The sequence below is a fragment of the Chelonoidis abingdonii genome, chromosome 9 (genome assembly GCF_003597395.2).
Source record: "Chelonoidis abingdonii isolate Lonesome George chromosome 9, CheloAbing_2.0, whole genome shotgun sequence".
Taxonomy (NCBI): Eukaryota; Metazoa; Chordata; order Testudines; family Testudinidae; genus Chelonoidis; species Chelonoidis abingdonii.
The window spans coordinates 23575321-23595983 of NC_133777.1; the positions used below are offsets into that span (position 1 = coordinate 23575321).

At 37.3% G+C, this 20663-nt stretch overlaps 1 protein-coding gene across 4 annotated transcripts in view; it reads right to left on the bottom strand.

Moving 5' to 3' along the window:
- The window catches only part of ATF7IP2 (activating transcription factor 7 interacting protein 2), an 83830-nt gene that overhangs the window by 1817 nt on the left and 61350 nt on the right, over positions 1–20663 (bottom strand). For 3 of the 4 annotated variants that reach the window (XM_032787270.2, XM_075069284.1, XM_032787272.2), the window contains exons 7-11: positions 12856–12918; positions 11342–11412; positions 10652–10716; positions 7365–7434; positions 4940–5043 (exon numbers count right to left, since the gene is read on the bottom strand). In XM_032787270.2, the coding sequence (XP_032643161.1) occupies positions 4940–5043; positions 7365–7434; positions 10652–10716; positions 11342–11412; positions 12856–12918 (373 nt within the window). The remainder of the gene's footprint in view (positions 1–4939; positions 5044–7364; positions 7435–10651; positions 10717–11341; positions 11413–12855; positions 12919–20663) is intronic. The other variant, XM_032787273.2, reaches the window with a different exon arrangement.

Genomic DNA, 20663 nt, shown 5'->3' on the forward strand with positions numbered 1-20663 from the left:
GAAGACACTACTAACAAACATTGTGCTAAGATTATTTTTAGTTGTCCCAAAATGAGTGCTGTAGAGGTCAACATTATATCTAATTGAATTGTGACTATGCAAATCTATCCAGTATTCTGTTATTGCACTCTGATAAATTTTCCAAAAAATACCTAGAGAGGGATAGCTCAGTGGTTTGAGCATTGGCCTGCTAAACCCAGGTTTGTGAGTTCAATCCTCGAGGGGGCCATTTAGGGATTTGGGGATTGGTCCTGCTCTGAGCAGGGGGTTGCACTAGATGATCTCTTGAGGTCCCTTCCAACCCTAATAATCTATGATTCTATTCAGCCAGACAGCAGCACATCCACAGGATGGAAAGGTTTTAAAAAAGTAAACTTTACCAATATGAATAATACTATACGTATCTTGATGAAGTTTTAATTATTATTAGGGAATTTTGACAGCCATCCCGTAATCAGATTGTTCTGTACCGATATCATACAATGTAAAATGCTGAAAGAAAGTGTTTATGTTCCTATCTCACTGGCAATTACCAGAGCAGAAAGCTTGCACTCTATGTAGGTCTTCAAAAAAAGAAAAGTTAAACTGACCGATCTTTAAAAACTGCTGCTTAGATTCGATCTCAGAAGAAATACAAGTGCAGCTGTGAAGAGAGTCTGTCATAGCTATTTTAGAAGAGTCATTCTGGTTTCACAGCCTTTTGAACATCCAGAAGAACAGAATAATAAAAAGCAGGACTGACAACAGTGGTTCCACCCTCTTCTTAGTACTATAGTTAGTTAAAAAAAATCCCAAACCATATAAATGCCTTTTCTGCCTGTACATTTTTCTTTTTGATAATCAGTTACCCCTGAGGATATACTGTAGACAATTCTGTACATCTATTAAAATATTTTAGACTGAGAACAATTCACTGTCCTGGAAGCAACTGTACTGTTCCACTAAAGATTTATAGTCCTGACAGGTCACAAGATAGATCATAAAATCCTGTTACCACATTTGGTTTTATGCTTTTAGCACAAGACATGCAAAAATTTCTTGGGTGGATAGAATCAGATTTCTCACCTAGATGTTCCCTGGCATTAGTCAATCCCTTCCCTCCTACCATTAAGCTCTTTCAAGAATCACATTACCCCTTTTTCTTCCCCACGGTGCTTCCTTAGAAGGATCCTAGCCAATCTCTTTGAGGTGAAAAAAAAAACAAAACAGAAAAATGATTGGAGTCTCCCCTTCGCCATGTGCTGGCACCTTCTGCAGATACTACTCTCCCATGGCTCCCAGCCCTAACCCAATGGAAAGCTCTGCAAGTCATACAAGTCACTCTCTCAAAAGCAGGGACATCATTTCAGAAAAATTAAAGGGAGCAAAGCTGTGTCAGCATATACAATACTATATGTGACAATTGTGACACTGCACTTCATATTCTTCATAGTGATATTATGATAGGATTACGATGTATTTTATGCAAAATAAGTCATGGGAGGCATCATTGGAAAAGTTATGATTTGCTGAATACGATTATCCTATTTGTATGCATGTATCATTTTTGCATCTGAAGGTATGACTATTGACTATGTATCTGTATTTCAAATGTAGTTACATCTGGGTAACATCCACTAGACAAGATGCTTTCAGTCTAGATAGTGGGTGGGGAAGGATCTATTCAGGGCAATGGGCCATTAGGAAAAAACAATAGGCCTTAGGAGAAGCTTATCTCCCACCTGGGGAGCTTTCCTGAAAACATTACAGACAGCCTCCAAGTAATGGCTGCTATGACTCTACAACAATGGTTCCCAAACTGGGGTTCGCGAAATGTTATAGGGGTTCTCAGGAAAAAATTCCCTAACGGTGGATAGAGCTGTCCCTAGGGACCGTGGGCAGCACGGGGCCAGCAGCCCAGAGTCCCTGGACTTCCAAGACCTAAGCAGATCAAAGCAAGTATGTATATCACACTGAGGAGATATAAACTTCAAGACTCTTTATAAGAAATGGAAAGGGAGGTGGATATTTTTTGCTGTTTTTAAAATTAAATAGGCAGCTAGTATAGTTTTTAAAATTATGAAGAACAAGTTGAAGCTTTGTTGTGACATGCATTGTGTGCCTGGACTGCTCAAGACCGAATGCTTGTGTAAGAGGAACTCTTTGAGTTGGCTCCTTAAATGCCTCCATGCTGTTTCACATCTGATACTCCTTGATGAAACATAGGAGCCCTGTCTTATAACAGGCTTGTTCAAAGTGACACAAGCTACAAAAGTCAGATCTTGGAAGAGTGTTGCCATTTTCATAATGTAATAAAAATACTGTATTGCTAAATAATAGTGTGTAATAAGCATGTCATAAAAACAAAATTTATATTTCCAAGATCACTGCTTTTATAGTTTATACTCAGGTAAAGGAGAAAATCCCTGGAAATATTCATTTTTAGGAGGGGGTTCGCGAGACCTGACATTTTAGTGAAAGGGGTTCACAGATTGTTAAAGTTTGGGAACCACTGCTCAACAACGACATGTGATTAGACCATATGTCTCTGGACTCCATCTTGGGATGTCAGTAGTTTTCCACAGACTAGTCTGGGAACCAAGCTTTGGAAACAAAGGGTTCCCGCTATATGCAAAAGCTATATAAGGCAGGGAGTGACATCATCTGGTGTTCTTCACTCCCCACCCAAGACTCCTAAAAACACCTGTGGAACAGTCTGAACTGAGGGAAGTGCTGGACCCAGGCTAAAGGGATTTCTAGCCTGTGAATGAAACACCTGGGGATTCCAAGTTGTAAAACAGGTGCAGCTTGCCCCGTAAGAATCTGCAGCCTACTTGTATCATCTTAGGGTGAGAATCTGCTAGTCATATTCAATATATTAAGCTTAGTTTGCATTTTTTGTTTATTTGTTCAGTAATCTGCTTTGATCTGTTTGCTATCACTTAAAATCTATCTTTTGTAGATAAAAATTCGTTTTTACTTTATCTAAACCAGTGAGTTGAAGTGAAGTGTGAGAGAATCATAGCTCGGGGAAAAAGCTGTACCCCAGTTCCAGGTGTCACCCTGGATGGAACCCATCACATTTATTATATAATATTCTAAAAAAATCAGGGATGGGACAAAAAGAGAGATATAATGGAGCATAAAGACCTACGAAAAGCTGGGGGGGAGGGGTGGGAGGGGAAGAGGCAACTGCCACCGCTGTCCCATAACAAATGATGCTCCTGTCCAAGAAGGGAGAGCTCCATCCAGAGTTACATTTTCAGTCTCAGTGCTCAGAAGCCATCCCCAAACTCTTCAATAGAACTGAACTAATATTATTTGTTTCAAGATAGTGGAGAGAATATGCTGGGCATAAACACAAAAGAAGACAGTACCCGTACTGAAGAGCCTGTACTTTACAGAACTAGGCTTCCTTTCATCCATAATGTGATGCCGAAGTTAGGGAGAGGCTCCAGCCTCTCACTTGTCATGCTTCTTGTCCAGCTGCTGTGTGGGTTGCCTATAGATATTAGATAGTTTTATGTCTCAGCAGTGGATGGATGGGTGGGAGGCAGATGATCAAATGTTATTAGGAGGTAAGAAGAAACAGATGTCCTTTGCTGATGACATTTTGATCCGTCTTGCCTTTATAAAACTGAAGGTGCTGTGTGGTGTACCCTTTATAGTGGCCTGCCCAGGGTTCAAACTGGGCTAGTATGCAGCAGTATGGTATACCAGCTCCTCTCCCAAGTTGCTATTATCTATATCTATATCTATATAATTTAAGAGACAAGTTAGTGGTTATGGTTGAAGAGAACCTTGAAAACGAGAAGTAACCAAAACAGTGACACCTATCCGTGTCTGGAATAACAGCTCCAAGAAATGTGAGGTGACCCATACATCTCAGTGGGATGTTAACTCACATGCCCAATCATGAGCAATGGCATATTTACTTTAAAGTATCATTAAGGCATGCAAGATAGAAGAATGGAGTGGGAGTAGAGATTGCAGATCTGCACAATCCATAGTGAATGATCTCTCGTTGTGGTACCATGAGTGGATGATGTTCTAGAGATGCCACTGGTTTTTTGGTCCCCAATCAAAGGGGAGTTAAGCACAAGAAACATCACAGAACCCAGCAGGGCACTTGAGCCCCACCATGGATAAGCCAAGCCAAAACAGCTTAGTAGAACCCAATGGAATATTCAAATACCCCCATATATGGACCCCAGAGACGACACATGATCATGTTTTGAACATTTGCACAATTGATTGTGAACAGTGCCTCATTCTGGCAACTCAAATGAGTGGAATTTATTTGTGGGTGAAATAGTAATAAAACATTCACATTTAGATACTTGATCTTTAACTTACTGCTCTCTCATTCTAGCATTAATTTTTAGACACTGAATAAAGACTGAATACAGAAAGTCTTGGACCCCTGATGGGTGAAATTTTCAACCCCCTTTTCACTCACTCAATTTCAGAATGTTTCCTCCCGCACTTCTGACTGAAATTTTCCTTGCTAGTCTTTGCCCCATGACAGATTTTCCACTGCAACATTTTCTACAATAATTTTTAGAAAAGTTCATTTTAGCATGTAGCAATGCCTATTTGATTGATGTTCTTGCTTCAATATTGCTTCTTCTAATAGTTAGATTTTTGTTAGAATCCCTACCATTTTAGGAGCCATTATTGTAGTAAAAGTATTTCATGGTCACTGAAGACTTTACTACTCTTTTCATAATACAATACTCCCTCCTTGTGGCTCAAAGGAGTAAACGTACATTTTGTTTTAAACTAGATTCCTTGGCAAAGGGTAATGATAGCGTCTTTCAGTGAAAATGTCCTTTAAAAGTCTGTTTAATTCCCATTAAGTTGTATATCAGAGATTCATGAAGAGATAGTTAGTTGGAATTTGTAAACACTCCAAATTTAAAAATAAAAATTGTAAAAAGCTTGATAAAGAAAAAATTACCTGATGTGATGCTTGAGCTGGTGGCTCAAGGTGATTTGATTTGGAGCTTGCTGTCTTTGAATTACTTTTGTTTGACACAGAATTTTGGTCTTCTTTTAATTTACCTGTAAATAAAATGCAAGTTTTAAATACTGTAATTTTCCAGCTATTGAAAGTGAACTGGGTTAAAAACCTGATTTCACAGATTTGTGGTTTATGTTTACATACAGAGGATTTCTCAGGGATTGTGCAAGGTTCTAGACCAGGGGTAGGCAACCTATGGCACGCGTACCAAAGGCGGCACATGACCTGATTTTCAGTGGCACTAACACTGCCTGGGTCCTGGCCACTGGTCCAGGGGGCTCTGCATTTTAATTTTAAATTAAGCTTCTTAAACATTTTAAAAACATTATTTACTGTACATACAACAATAGTTTAGTTAGAAAGAGACCTTCTAAAAATGTTTAAAATGTATTATTGGCACGCGAAACCTTAAATTAGAGCGAATAAAAGGCTCAACATGCCACTTCTGAAAGGTTGCCGACCCCTGTTCTAGACAGAGGACTGGGGAGAATGAAATCTCCATTTATCTACAAAACACACAAGCAGGAGAGTGTAAACTTGTTCACACTGTTAAAGTGCTTCAGCTGGATGTATACGGGCTATCAGTAAGTGAGAGTAAGGGGTATAGTTCAGTCTTCATTTCATTTAATTGTCCATCTTGATATTTTCATCTTGATCAAAAGATAAGTAGATAAGTTAATGAAGAATAGGTGTATCAATGGCTGTTAGCCAAGATGGTCATGGATGCAATCCCCTGCTCTGGGTATCCCTTAACCTCTGATTGCTAGAAATTGGGAGGGAATGACAGGGATGGATCACTTGATAAATCCACCTGTTCTGTTCATTTCTTCTGAAGTATCTGGCACTGGCCACTGTCGGAAGACAAGATAGTGGGCTAGATGGACCATTGTTCTGACCCAGTATACCCACTCTTACTTCCTATTCACACTGAATGCAGACCACCAACTCAGTTAACAGAGTTTTAGCTGAACATCTCTAAGATCTTACATTAAATACAACAACATCTTCATCCATTCCAAAATGATCTCTCATTTTCACACATTTTACAAACTACACCACAAATACCCACTACTAAAATGCAACATTATCTTGGTGGGATGCAAGAGTCTTTTAATGGCACAGGAACACTAACATGGCAGTTTAGAAGAAGAATATAAGAACAAAAAAGAAACCAGTTACCTGCAGGAAGAATTTAGGAAGTAGTAACTTATTTATTCCACTGGAATTTTTTCCAGGATACTGCCTAACATCTATTCCATTGCAAAAAAGTGGCATGTGATCTTAAATTATTACAAAGATTCTGATCCAGTTTTAAAATTCATACAAAACACATAGAATCAACAACAGCACAGTGCTTTTTAACTCCAGGATAGAGCATTAGCTCTGTACACACAGAGATGGAAGAAGGCAACCTACCAAGCCAGCCACTAATACTATATCCTGCAGCACCCTGAGTTCTCCCACCCAGTCTTGACCTACAACAAATACGGCTTAGTTTACAAAAATTAATGAGATTACAAATCACCCCAAGGCAGTATATCGCCAAGTAACAACTTTTAGTGAAACCAAACTACTGGAGCTCAAATCCTGAAGTTGGACAATTATAGATGATTTGTAGCAAAAAGAATGTTATTTACCAGCAACTAGAGTTCTCTAAACATATGACCCATGAAAGTCCATATTATGTCTCCTTTATCCTTTGTCACCGCACTTCCTCCTCACCTAAACATAAAGCACTCTGCACCTAATTGGGGGTCTTCTCATTGTAGGAGCAGTGATAGGCAAGTAGCCAGCTCATTCTGTGGTGGGGAACAAGTCTTCACCCACAGATGGATGAGGAACAGGAATCTCTCGTCATTATGGGGAATATTTAAGAAGGCAAATCAGGCAGTATTGTGACTAATCGGCTCTGGGTTCCTGGCTCCTATTTCAGTTGTTAGGCAGGTGGGAAGAGATTGGTCAGATGCAGCCTTCAGTCTTAGTGAAACACCAGTTAATGACTGGCATCTGCTTGCATCATTGAAGAGACAGACTAGGAACAGTTGCAGTAACAGGGTCTTTTATCATTACAGTTGGGACACTAGATCCATGAGTCCATAAGCATACATTCCTTAAAAAAAACAAACTACTTTAGAACTGTTCTTGGATTGCAAGGTACTCTACTACAGAGGAGATATGCAGAAGCAGTTCCCTTCAGGAGAAAGCTTTTTCTTTTAAGGAATGGGTCCCAATCTCAACTCCACAAGATTATTTTCTCTTAGGTTTAAAATAAATTACTAAATCAAATCATTCATACTTACACCTATTACATTTTAAGTTCTCATTTTCAGTATCTCTATAAAGAAAATTATTTTTCCTTCACCTCTATCAAAGTTGTGCTTTTCTTCTTCTGTTAGATCAATCACTGCAGATTTTGTTTTATCTTCAGCCAACTGTAAAAACAATGTCAATTCCAATTAAATTGTTTCTACAATGGCTTAATTATAAATATGTGTATAAATACTTCTGTTAAAATTTATGAACCATCAGGATGCCAACTTACACGTAAATTAGACTATCAGAAATCCTCATTTTTATAAAAAACTTCTTGTAGATGTGAAAAACAACAGAAATAAGTACCGGGTATAAGTGTCAGTATCTGTAAGAACTCAGACATTAAAAAAAAATATACTTGATAGATCACAGTAGATCACTTAGCCAATCAATCAACAGTACGAGGACAAAAACTATAAAAGATGGATTTTATAAACATTAATGCATCTCAATGGTAATTATACAGATCTTGGCTCTCTAAGAGCAAATCTACATAGACAGTTTTTCACTGGTTTCCTTCTAGGTAGATATGCTTTAGAAAAAGTTTTCAGATAGCTTGCCAATGTACAAGACTGCCAGTAAACTTCTTATTTCTAGGGTTGTCTGAAATAAAACTCTCTTTCCCTCTTGCTAAGGAGGGAACTTTATTAAATATAGTAATTCAATTGTAAACTTAAGGAATCATTTAATGTAACTAAACAAGTGTTTGTATAATGGTTTTATATAGATTTTAAACAATTAGGTCTTATATACACTATCTTCCCTTCCCCCCACTAATTCCTGCAATTGTTCCCACTGGTAGAAGTGTAGTGGGAAGAGAGCAGTTTTCCCACCACCATCTTGTCTAAATATTCCCAAGTAGGCTTATAGCACATGGTAGTAGAAATACCAGGTGCCCCATATATACCAATTTTTGCAGTTTTGCTACCACCAGTGAAGTTCCACTTTTCATTAACCAAACCAGGGATTTTTAATTATTTGGGGGAGCGGGGTGGGAAAGGGGGCAAGGAGATGGGAGGGAAGCACATCAGGGAGCTTTGTGTGTAAACTGACCATTAAAGTGATTTAGAACAATCTGGACACTGACCATCTAAAAAAATGGATATAAATTTGAACATGTTTTGTTGCTAAAGTCTAACCACAAGCTTAACCTGCTTAAATTATATATACAAATTGGTTTATATAAAAATATTCTCTGATTTGAACTAAATAAGAAATGTGGTTTTGAATAGCATTTTCAAACTGTTATGTGAAAGACTGGGTGTAACACTTAATCTACATTTTGAAAAGTCAACGTTAAATGAAAAGCTTCAGTAATAAACCCAACCTAAAGTACTTCTCTATACAGTGGGGAAATGCACTCTAAGGAGGTGTGATTTCTAAAGTGCACTAATGTACTGATCGTTAATTGGTCCACCTAGACCTGCTGGTGCACACTAAAGGTTCCTTAGTGTACTTTAATATGTTTCAAATGGCACTATGTTAAAGAGCATTAGGAAAGCTTTAGTGTGCAACAGCAGAATCTACACTGACCAATTAATGTGTACCACATTAATGCACTTTAGAAATCACACTCATATAATGCACTTTGTCACACCATGTAGAAAAGCTCTTAGTGCGTTGTAAGTAAGTGAATACCAGATAAGCTTATTAACCATTATAATAGAAGTATACAAATGACATGATTCAACCATACTAGTGTGGAAAAAATTCCAGGAAAAAATGGTTAAGGTGAAGTTAAGGTTGTGACTATATATCAGTAATACAAGAATTACAGTCCTTATGTTAATGTTTTTGAAGAATAAGTCCACAAGTCTGCTTTAGACTTTAGAGACCATGCTTGCTGACCTTATCTTGGCAAATTATATGGTTTCCTAGCCCAAATTTTGCCTGCAAGATGAGAGCCTTTTGTTGGGTCCCATAGGAACACAGCCTTCTGAGAAAGTGTTTGGGATTGACCTTCACCATGCTTATCAGAAGGGAACAAAACATGAAAATATTTAATACTTGTTACATAGGCTTGGAAGGATTAGATTTTTAATCGGTAAATGTCAATTTCATCATGTACACACAAAAAGATGAAAAAATATTTCTATTGATGATGATCAAAATTTATAGACAGGAAAATAAAAATGCTGCTTGAAAATTTAGTACAGTTTGATTTAAAAAGATATTTACTTTGTATATGTTGACATCTAATGTTGATAATTTGTGTTTTAATGGTGGTAAAGCTTTAACTTTTTGAATATCAGTGTCTACTATTATTAAAATATCAAATCCCCTCCATAAAAATAAAAAAAATAAAGCTTTAAAAATAAACACTCTGTCAAAACTGTAAACAGCATCTAATTCTGCCAAGTACACAGGAAGGGAAGAGGGTCTGCTTCCCCGATCTTTTCCTTCTTTAGCCCACTGTACAGCAGATCTCCTAGGAATTTCAAGAGTAGATATTCCACCTGATGAGTTTTGGGAGTGTGTGTGTTTGGGTGGGTGAATGCAGGGTCCTTAGAAGAAAGCAAAGACATGAGGGACATATTTTCCGTGTGTTCTATAATCCAGTCGATGTTAAGGGTTATCTTTCTTAAGAATGCCAAAAGTGACTGCTACAGTTTTATGTGGGGAATACTTTCTGCTTTTAAAAGGTGACTTGTACATAATTATTTTAATTGGATTGCACTTTATTTTGTTTCCATCTGAGTGTGAAGATGGCCTAAAAAAGTTCTTATTTTTTCCACATTAGAAATATGAATAATGTGAAGGCTTGTCTTCCCTGATTTTGCTTAGAGATCTCACAGTATACTTATGGTGAGCTCTTACTTGAGGGATGGTGGAGCTGAATTTTTAAAAAGTTATCCTTTACCCAAACTATTATTCACTGAAGTTGAATAGGTGTTTACAAAAAAACAAAAAAGTTTTGGAACAGAGAGAAAAAATCCCTTCTCCCTTTCATATGCTGAACTTCTCTGTCTCTTGTGATCTCATCATTTTACCAGTTCTCCAGGCATTAAAGTCTTCCGGGGTAGGCAAGAACTACAAAGAAGTAGAAGGCAGCACAAACTCAATATTGTTTTCACTGCAGTTCACCTTTAAAATGTGAAAATGAGGTAACAGCAAAGTGCACAACAGTCCCTCCTTCTACAAGGTGCCAAAGAGGAACCAGAATGTGCTGTATCTGCACAGAATGGTAAATGACCTGAAGTAACAAGCATCACCACCACAACATTTGAAAAACAAAACAAAAACAAAAAACAGGCTTTGTTTCATTATCTTATGCACAAACGATTAAATGTAACTTTAAGTTTTAGCAGATGAGCATGAGAAAAACTCTTAACCTACCTTGTTTTTGGACTGAGCTTTATTGGAAATTTCTGTTTGTGTAGAAACTAATTTTTTTTGAATATCTGAAACAATTTTCACAAAAGATTAAAACAATTCAACTTTCAGTTAATACACCTGGTTGATGCAGGATACAAGAATGTCCATGTAATAAGCGGAATACCAGAAAATTACCAAATAGACTTGTTGGCATACATGCAGCAATCAGCTGTAAGTGAATGACACAAGAACTCACTGAGAATGTCCGATATTACCCTCTCTACCCCAATGCAATAGTCTGGCAATCAAGTCAGACAGCCAAGATTTCTTCTAGAGGGGCCCCTGAAGTCCAAAGACACCTCTGTAAAACTAGAGAGAAGCCTGTACAGCTGTGTATTTAGGAATGCTCACAGACAGTGGGCCAGCACAGATGCTAAACTCTTTTTCGACTTGATAGTGCCTCAAAAAGCGCTAATTGTTAGTGAGAAAAATTTTCAAGAATGGTTAGCGAGATAGGTAACGCAAATGGAAGTTTTAATCATAACTGACGGGTTGCTCTTACTCTTCTTAAACAGCAACCAAGGAAAATTGTATTTTGATATAAATTAAAAAGAGAAAAAGCATTACTTGTAGGTTACTATGGGAATTTAATTATATTCATCAAATCTCTTTTGATTAGGATGTACACATGCCAAGGTTAGTTTTGTATACCTGAATTGTTTGCAGTTGTTACTGTTGTTGAATTTCTGCTTTCCACAGAAATCAGTATAACTTCATCAGAGCTGACAAACAAAACAAAAAATTTATTCACCAAAATCAAAATGTTAGAGATGCATGAAAACAGCCCCCCACTCTCAAATGTAAGCTAACAAGAACTAGCTACAGCACATTTAAACGCCAAGAATCTCAGATGGTTGATTTAACAAGAAATCAATTGTACTTTACTGAACAAAATAAAACAAATGCATTTTATAGCACCGTGGCTAGCTGTAAACTCCAAAATAATAGAATATGAATCATTCAAATAAAGAGCTCTCCAAATACCACGACTCAGTATCTGATTAGGCAGACGCTTTTTAAAATCCCTTCAGCTTTGCATTACAATGTACTGATCTGACCATTACTATATCTCCATCACATTAACAGCAGAAGGCAAAATACTTCAGAAGTGTTAATGTTCTAAGATACCATTTTCAAAAAACAACCCTGGTTATTTCATCTTAGAAAAACTAAGACTGGGAAGTCTTATTGATTTCTTTATGGCAACAATCACCCTAAATGAACCCACAACAGAATAAATATGCACATACATAGAGATGTGGGTATCTGAAATTTGCTTATCAATTAGAAATTTCTATGTACACTTTGAACCTGTAACCCTCAAACCCCCACATTAAAAACAAACAAACAAAAAAACCAAACACCTTATTGTCCCAAGGTCCTGACCTATATCAAATATCCACTGTCCAAATGCCTTATCACAAATCCCACAGTCTTTGAATCCCCATTCTAGAATTCTCTTTGCTGTTTTAGATAGGGATGAAAATGCTGTAATACGTTATTTATATCAATTTTTCATTTTGCCATAAAGCTGAAGTAGGAAAACAAAGCTAAATATAACGTCACATGTAAAAAGATAAAAGCATCATTTATACATTCATATTGAAAATTTCATGAGTTGCACATTTCCGTGTATTTTAGTAATCCTCCAGGAATTCATCAACCTAAAAAAAAAGTCACACTTGTCTGAAAATGTTAGAACAAAAAGTATTTAAGATTACTATAACTGAAGGAATATGGAGAAAAATGTTTGTTTTTAAGGTGTTTACAACTAATACAATCAGGTTTACTGCTTTCCTTATATAGTCAATTAGTTCCCTGTGTTCTTCGTGTGAATCTTTTATGTGGCACCAGAGGAAAGATAAAGAGTTTTAAAAATAAAAATAGGATTGTAAAAGCACAAAGATCAATATGGGAACTCAGGAACATGTATAGTACCTAAAATTACTATTCATGTTTTTTTCAAATTTACTACGTTTCATGTTGACAGTGTTGCCTGAACACTGGACACCAACAATATCATAAGTAGTTTTATGAAATTCATATTAAGATTGATATTCACTATGAAACATTTCTTTTATTACTATTTGGATGCAGATTATACGTTTGATATTAAAAACAGTAAACAAAATATTACATGAATATATTAATTGAATTTCACTTACCTGGTATTTTCACCTCCTGTGACTGGATCAATACAGAACAATCTCTGCATCTTCCCCTCCTGCCTGGCAAAGGCATGCAGGGTTGACCATCAATCAATCTGCAGCATGCTAAAGCCCTCTAAATTCTCTCTTGGAGATCAGTGGTTTGTTCCTCCCCCGCCTCAAAGTAAAGATAGTCACATTTTTTTCCTTATCTCCTTAAATTATACAAACTTCCCTCCAGGAATCAAAATCCATTGGGGAGGGCGAGGGGGTTTCTGTGCTGTACTGACCCAGTCATGGAAAGCAAATTAGCATGTAAGTGGAATTAAGGTTTGCAGTTTATAACCCCATTTATTATAGCACAAGCTTTGTGATCTGAAAAGCAATACCCCAGCTAGCACCCTGAGTGAGAAAGAAAAGAAAGACTAAGTAGTGAAGAACGAGGAAGCCTCAGGAATGTGGGAGAACTCCATTTCCCGTTCACTCCCTTTGAAAGATGTCTAAGTACTGCTCCAATTACTTTGCAATTAAACGCTGCCTCAGCTGACAATTGTGCATTCAGATGGTGACACTTTCTAAAAGGAACGGAGAGAACACCACAGTTCCTTAGCAAAATCATCCAGTGATTCTTCCCCTCTGTGCCTAGAAGACCGAACTGTTCTAATGTAATGGCATGATTTTATATAGCAAGGGACCCTGTATGCCCTGATGCAGGATTTATTTCATTTGCCAGAGATAAAATTTTGAAACATTTTAGATTGTTCAAACATGATGAAAGAGAGACTACTTTCCTGATGTTAACATCTCTAATTAACATGGTGCTTACAATTATGGCGGAAGCCATCAATCCATCTATAGTAGGGCTCCCAAATTTGGTAACAGTAAGAGCAGAACAGGTGATAGCAACGATGGCATATTTTTAAAATGGCTACCAATGGAGACAGGTCCAAAAGTTAATGGTCTAGAGGGCCAACGATAACCTGCTAGGAATATGAAGGGGAGAAAAATAATAATAATAATAAAAAAAAGACTGCCCTAAGAATTGTAGTGGGGATGCTCTGACTGTTTCCACCAATCTATGGAAGGCATTAAAGGCTCATGTTTGTTCCACCATTAAAGGCTACAAGAGTCAGATATCAACAACTTTCTCGTGGAAGACATAGAAGGCAATTAAAATCTTAATTTAACACTTCTCTAAATCCCTGGTAGAAAGCTAGGAGAAACAGTCTGACTGCACTTAGCTTGAGGGAGCTTATAAATAGTCCTTCTCTTCAGAATGCAGCCCCAACACTTACAGGCTGTACACACAGCGCCCATCCATCCATTCAGACTTACAACTATTCAAAGATTATAAAGCTGAAAGTTACCACTATGATCATCTACTCAGACCTCCTATATAACACAGGATATAGGACTTCCTTGCATTAATTCCTATTTGAACTAGAGCATATCTTGATTTGAAAATTGATGCAGACTCCACCACAACCCTTGGTAAATTTTTCCAATCTGTTAATTACCTTTACTGTTAAAAATCTGCACCTTATTTCCAATCTGAATTTGTTAAGCTTCAACTTGCAACCATTACATTATGTTATAACAGTGTCTGGTAGATAGCAGAGCCCATTACCAAATTTTTGTTCCCTGTGTACACTTTTAAGCTTCAAGTCACCCCTTAATGTTCTCGCTGATGATAAATAGATTGTGCTATGTGCATCTTTCACTATAAGGCATGTTTTCCAATTCTTTTATCATTCTCGTGGCTCTTCTCTAATTTACCAACATCTTTCCTGAATCGATGACACCAGAGCTGAAAAAATATTCCACCAGCAGCTGCACCAGTATCAAAAACAGAGGTAATATAATCTCTGTACTCCTACTTGAGATTCTCCAGTTCATACATCCAAAGATCACATTAGCCCTTTTAGCCACTGCATTGTAGTGGGAGCACACGTTCAGCTGATTATCCACCATGACTCAATTTAGCACTTCGTGTCTCCCGGATTATAAAAGCTGCCAACATAAAACTACTCTATCCCCAAAAAGGGAAGTTAGAGGTTGTTGATTACTCTGCATTATAGAGATACATTAGGTGGGGAAAAGAGTTCACTGTAGAAGTTTTTAGCATACAGCCCAAATTTCCTAAAGCTTTGCGCAAACTGTGATAAATGGAACAATAGAAAAGAATTAGCAGTTAAATCTTATGCTGCTTGTAGAGTGAAAATCTATCTAAGAGCATGACACATTTTCATAACCTATTTTTATGGCTGCTTAAAGGTATTTTTAACTGCATGTCTAGTTGGATAAATGTCACTGGGTATAAAAAGCTATGAAATCGTAACCAAAACCAAAAAAAGGAGTATAAAGGGAAAGAGACTCTCTCACAGGTGCATAGGAGATGCTGACATTATTCTCCAACTGGATAATCCAAGTGTGTTTCAAACTGCAAAGGGCAAAATGAAACGATTGATTGAGAAGTATTATGCCGTTAAACCCAAACTATTATCTTTGTTAAGTTTGCCAAAATATAATGACATTGTTTAAGTATGTCAAAGTGAAAAATTTGCGTGTATTAGTTTATGATTTACTCTAGCCTGCTGACCACAAAATAGATATTTGATGGTGACTGGAGAGTGCGAGGTGAATGGCTAACCTCAACTGTAAAAGGTGTGTGTGTATATATATATATATATATATAAATAAAACATGAAACGATGACCAATTCAGAACTGTGCAAGCTACAGGCCTGGACTGGTAAGTGTATTAATCTGTTTCTGCTGGTTAATCTTACACAACTAATCTTTGATTAATAAAAGCTGATTGAGCTTGGCTAGTTCATGTGTCACTGATTAATAATCTGAACTGAACCCATTCTTACAAAGGGATTCAGTAAGCGGCAACTTTGAAGCAATCTTTGTATTGTTTCAGAGGGCTAAGAAGCTGACTACATTTCCAGGGTAAAGTATGTACAAGAATTAATCGTATGTTATGGTAACTTCATTATTCAAGTTTTGACTGATTATGTTAATGCAATAATATAATCAATTGTTGATTCTGTTCCATATTACTGGAAATTTGTTAACCAAATTCCAGTCATGATTTTGATTTGATAACTGTTGTTTAAACCTCAGTTAAGATTTGTAATAGCTTTAGTTAGAAGTTTGCCTTTCGTAATGTCTTAAAATCCATAAAAATCATAAAGCCATTTTTTCTTTCCAAAAATAGTAATAAGGGTCACAATATCTTCAATCTGAGGCTGAAGGTCATTTGCTTAAATCTCTCAAAGCCCCTTGGCTCTGTTCCTAAATTAATACCGGTATCCTCACACCTAATTTTAGGAGATAAACCAGTTGTCTGATCACTTTGTGGCAGCCAGCTTCAAGTCTGCGGACGTGCAAACTCTTTCTATGTTTATTTTGACCAACAGATGACCCCCTCCAAAAGTATTTTCTTGGCTTTCCAGTCCTAAAAACAAAGGCAACCCTTTAGTATCCAAATTATTTGGTATAATCTCAAACCAAGCCAATGTGACATCCGTTATTCCCAGTCCTCATGATAACCCTTTTTGCTGAGTGAGGTGAAGGCACTATAATGAGCCAGACTTTGTCCTTCTCTGAAAGCCCAAGGGTGACAAGAAAGTTAAAGAGGACACGAACAAGGCTTAGCCCTCATACAGGGGTTTCTGAGAAAGGGCTTTGCGGAGTACCGCAAATAAGCCATTAAATGCTGTAGAAGTATAATTATGAGGAGACTCACAGGGAGCTTCTCTCTGGCTTTAGCAATCTTCAGAAATCAATCCACATCCTACTTGTCCATGTTTTCATGAAGTACTGGCTTCAGGAAGCAAAAGATGGGCTATTCAGGAGAATCTGCCCCAGCGTCCAAACACTTCTGTCCTCTTATGCCTGAGCTATTTCCAATCACGTGCCACAGTGTTTCAAACTGCAGCACTATGGCATAGGACATGCATCAAGAGAAAAGAAGGCTCACAGTACACACAGACTGTGTCCTCTGTACTGGAAACACAGCACTCTGTAATACAGGTGACCAGATAGCAAGTATGAAACATTGTTGACTATATATGACAAAGCCCTTAATATCAGGACATCTGGACACCCAACTCCGTTATGCAAACAGTGGAGGTTTTCTTAAATTTTTATAGTCTCCAAATTCATGCTGCTTGAAGAGACAAAGCAGTAAATACATGAGGCCAAATGTCTTCCAATTCCATGAGAGGCAGGAATCAACCTGGGAGCTCAAAGGGGGCAACTGTAATATAAGTTGGCTATTAAGCCTGCCTGCTTGCTTGAGAGAGAAGGTAAAATGTGCTATGGCAGATACAGTCACAGTAATATTTAATTTTTTTAAGATATGAGAATCCCAAAGGCTAGTGGGCAAAAGTCAAAATGTCTGCCTACAAAACTATCCACATAATGTAAATACAATATCTGTGTATGTATTTTCAGAAGCTTAACCAAAGTTTTTTAAAATTATATATTCAACTACTGAAGAGTAGGTGCATATGTTATATATATTCTACAACATAGAAATTCAAAATAAATTGTAATAAGGTGCCATATATTAAAAAAACCTACCCAGAGCAGCAATTTACATTTTAAATTGTTATTTTCACAAGCAAAAAAGGTTAGAAACAAGTTAATATAGTAGTTTAGGTTCTTACTGAACTAACAGAACCTTACAGAAAGATTAATAACTAACAGAACATTTATAATCCCCCCGGCATCATAGCTAGAGATTCCTGAATTTGAGAATAATTTGATTATTTCAGGACCTTTGACTCCTCCAACTCCTTCTCCATTATTTCCTGGCTTATACAGCTGGGCAAACGTTACATGAACAGATATTAATTTTGTGGATTTCAGAAAAAAATTTCAAGTGTTTTTATTATTCTCCCCGCTCTAATTATAAAGATATGAACTGCTACATTAGCTTATTAGTTGTTCCTTCACTACATATATCACACAGCAGATATGCCACAAAACACACTGATAACTACACAGGTGTAGTTAGATATGAAAACCAAGTAGCAGACCAGTAAAGAACAAAATTGTTGTTGTCAAGGTCTTTTCCCCACTTTGAACTTCAGCGTCCAAAAAGCGGAGACCTGCATGATCACTTTTAAGCTTAATTACCAGCTTAAATTTGGTACGCTGCCACCAGCCAAAAATATAGTGTTTGGCACATTTCCTGTTCCCCCAAAATCTTCCCTGGGGAACCCAAGACCCAAACCCACCCAAAAGGAGAGATATTAATCTGTTTCTGCTGGTTAATCTTAACAAACTAATCTTGATTAATAAAAGACTGCTTGAGCTTGGCTAGTTCAATGTGTCAGGATAATAAATCTGAACTGACCCATTCTTACAAAGGGATTCAGTAACGGAACTTGAAGCAATCTTTGTATTGTTTCAGAGGGCTACGAATGCATGACTACATTCAGGGTAAAGTATGTACAAGAATCATCGGATGTCTATGTGTAACTTCATGATCAGTTTTGACTGATTTGTTGCAATTAAAATCATTGTTGATATCTGTTGCCATATTCTGGATTTGTTTAACATCAAATTCCAGTCATGATTTTGATTTGATAACTGTTGTTTTAAACCTCAGTTTAAGATTTGTAATAGCTTAGTTAGAAGTTTTGCCTTTCGTAATGTCTTAATCATAAAAATATTAAAGCCATGTTTTCTTCCAAAAATCGTAATAAGGGTCAAATATCTTCAATCTGAGGCTAGGTCAAATTTTGCTTAAATCTCTCAAAGCCTTAGGTCTGTTCCAAATTACTACCGTATCTCACACTAATTTAGGAGATAAACAGTTGTCTGCTCACTTTGTGGCAGCCAGCTTCAAGTCGCGGCCCGTGCAAACTCTTTCTATGCTTTATTTTGACCACAGATTGACCCCCTCAAACGTATTTCTTGGCTTCAGTAAAACAAAGGCAACCCTTTTAGTATCCAAATTATTGGTATAATCTCAAACAAGCATGTGACATCCGTTATTCCAGTCCTCATGATAACTCTTTTTGCTGAGTGAGGTGAAGGGCCTATAATGAGCCGACTTTGGTCCTTCTCTGAAAGCCCAAGGGTACAAGAAAGTTAAAGAGGATCAGACAGGCTTAGCCTCATACAGGGGTTTCCTGAGAAAGGCTTTGCGGAGTACGCAACATAAGCCATTAACCTGCTGTAAATATAATAGGAGGAGATCCACAGGGATCGTTCTCTCTGGCTTTAGCAATCTTCGAAATACTCACATCCTACTTGTCCATTGTTTTCATGGTATTGGCTCAGAAGCACAAATGGCGATCAGGAGAATCTGCCAGCGCCAAACCTTCGTCCTCTTATGCCTGAGCTATTTCAATCACCGTGCCTCAGGTGTTTCAAACTGCAAGCAACATGCATAGGACATGCATAGAGAAAAAGAAGTCACAGTCCACGACTGTGTCTCTTACTGGAACACAGCACTCTGTACTACAGGTGACCAGATAGGCAGTTATGACATTGTTGAACTATATATGAAAGCCCTTAAATATCAGCGCCATCTGGACAGCCAACTCCGTTAATGCAAACAGTGGGAGGGTTTTCTTAATTTATAGTCTCAAATTCATGTGCTTGAAGAGACAAAGCATAAATACTGAGGCGCAAATGTCTCAATTCATGAGAGGCAGAATTCAACTGGGCGCTCAAGGGGGCAACGGTAATTAGGGCTATTAAGCCTGCCCTGCTTGCTTGAGAGAGAAGGTAAAATTGCTTGGCGATACAGCAGCAGTAAACTATGATTTTTTAGATATGAGATCCAAAGGCTAGTGGCAAAAGTCAAAATGTCTGCCTACAAAATATCCAATAATGTAAATACATATCTGTGATTGTATTTTCAGAAGCTTTACCAAAGTTTTTAAAATTATATATTCAACTACTGAAGAGTAGGTGCATATGTTTATAATATATTCTACAAACATGAAATTCAAAATATGTAATAAAGGTGCATATTGAAAATACCCAGAGAGCATTTACCTTTTAAATTGTTATTTTCACAAGCAAAAAGGTTAGAAACAAGTTAATATAGTAAGTTTTAGGTCTTACTGAACTAACGAACCTTAACAGCAAAGATAATAACTAACAGAACATATTAAATCCTCCCCGCATCAGAGCTAGGAATTCTGAATTTGGATATTTGATTTTAATTTAGGACTTTGACTCCTCCATCTGCTATAACTGGCAAACGTACATGACAGATAATTAATTTTGTGGATTTTCAAAAAACAATTCAGTGTTTTATTTATTCTCAGCCGGGTCTCTAATTATAAAGTATGAACTTGCTACATTAAGTTATTTAGTCGTTCCTTCATCATAATATCACACAGCAATATGCACAAAACACACTGATAACTACACGGTGTAGTTAGATATGAAACCAAGTAGCAGACAGTAAAGAAAAAATTGTGTGTCAAGGTCTTTTCCCACTGTTGACTAGCGCCAAGCGGAGACCCTGCATGATCATTTTAAGCTGTAATTACAGCTTAATTTGGTCGCTGCACCACAAAAATATAGTGTTTGCGCACATTTCCTGTTCCCTCAAATCTTCCCTGGGGAACAAGACCCAAACCCTTGGATCTGACACAAGGAGAAATTAGCCTTCCTCCCTTTTTCCCCCCAGACTTTCCTCTCCTGGTTACGAGAGGCACATTGATTCCCACACTCTTGATTTAAACAAAGAGGAATAACCATTCCTTCCTTCCCCCCACAAATCCCTGGGTGAGTTCAGCGCCAATCCTTGGGTCTTAACAAGGGAAAAAAATCAATCAAGTTCGTAAA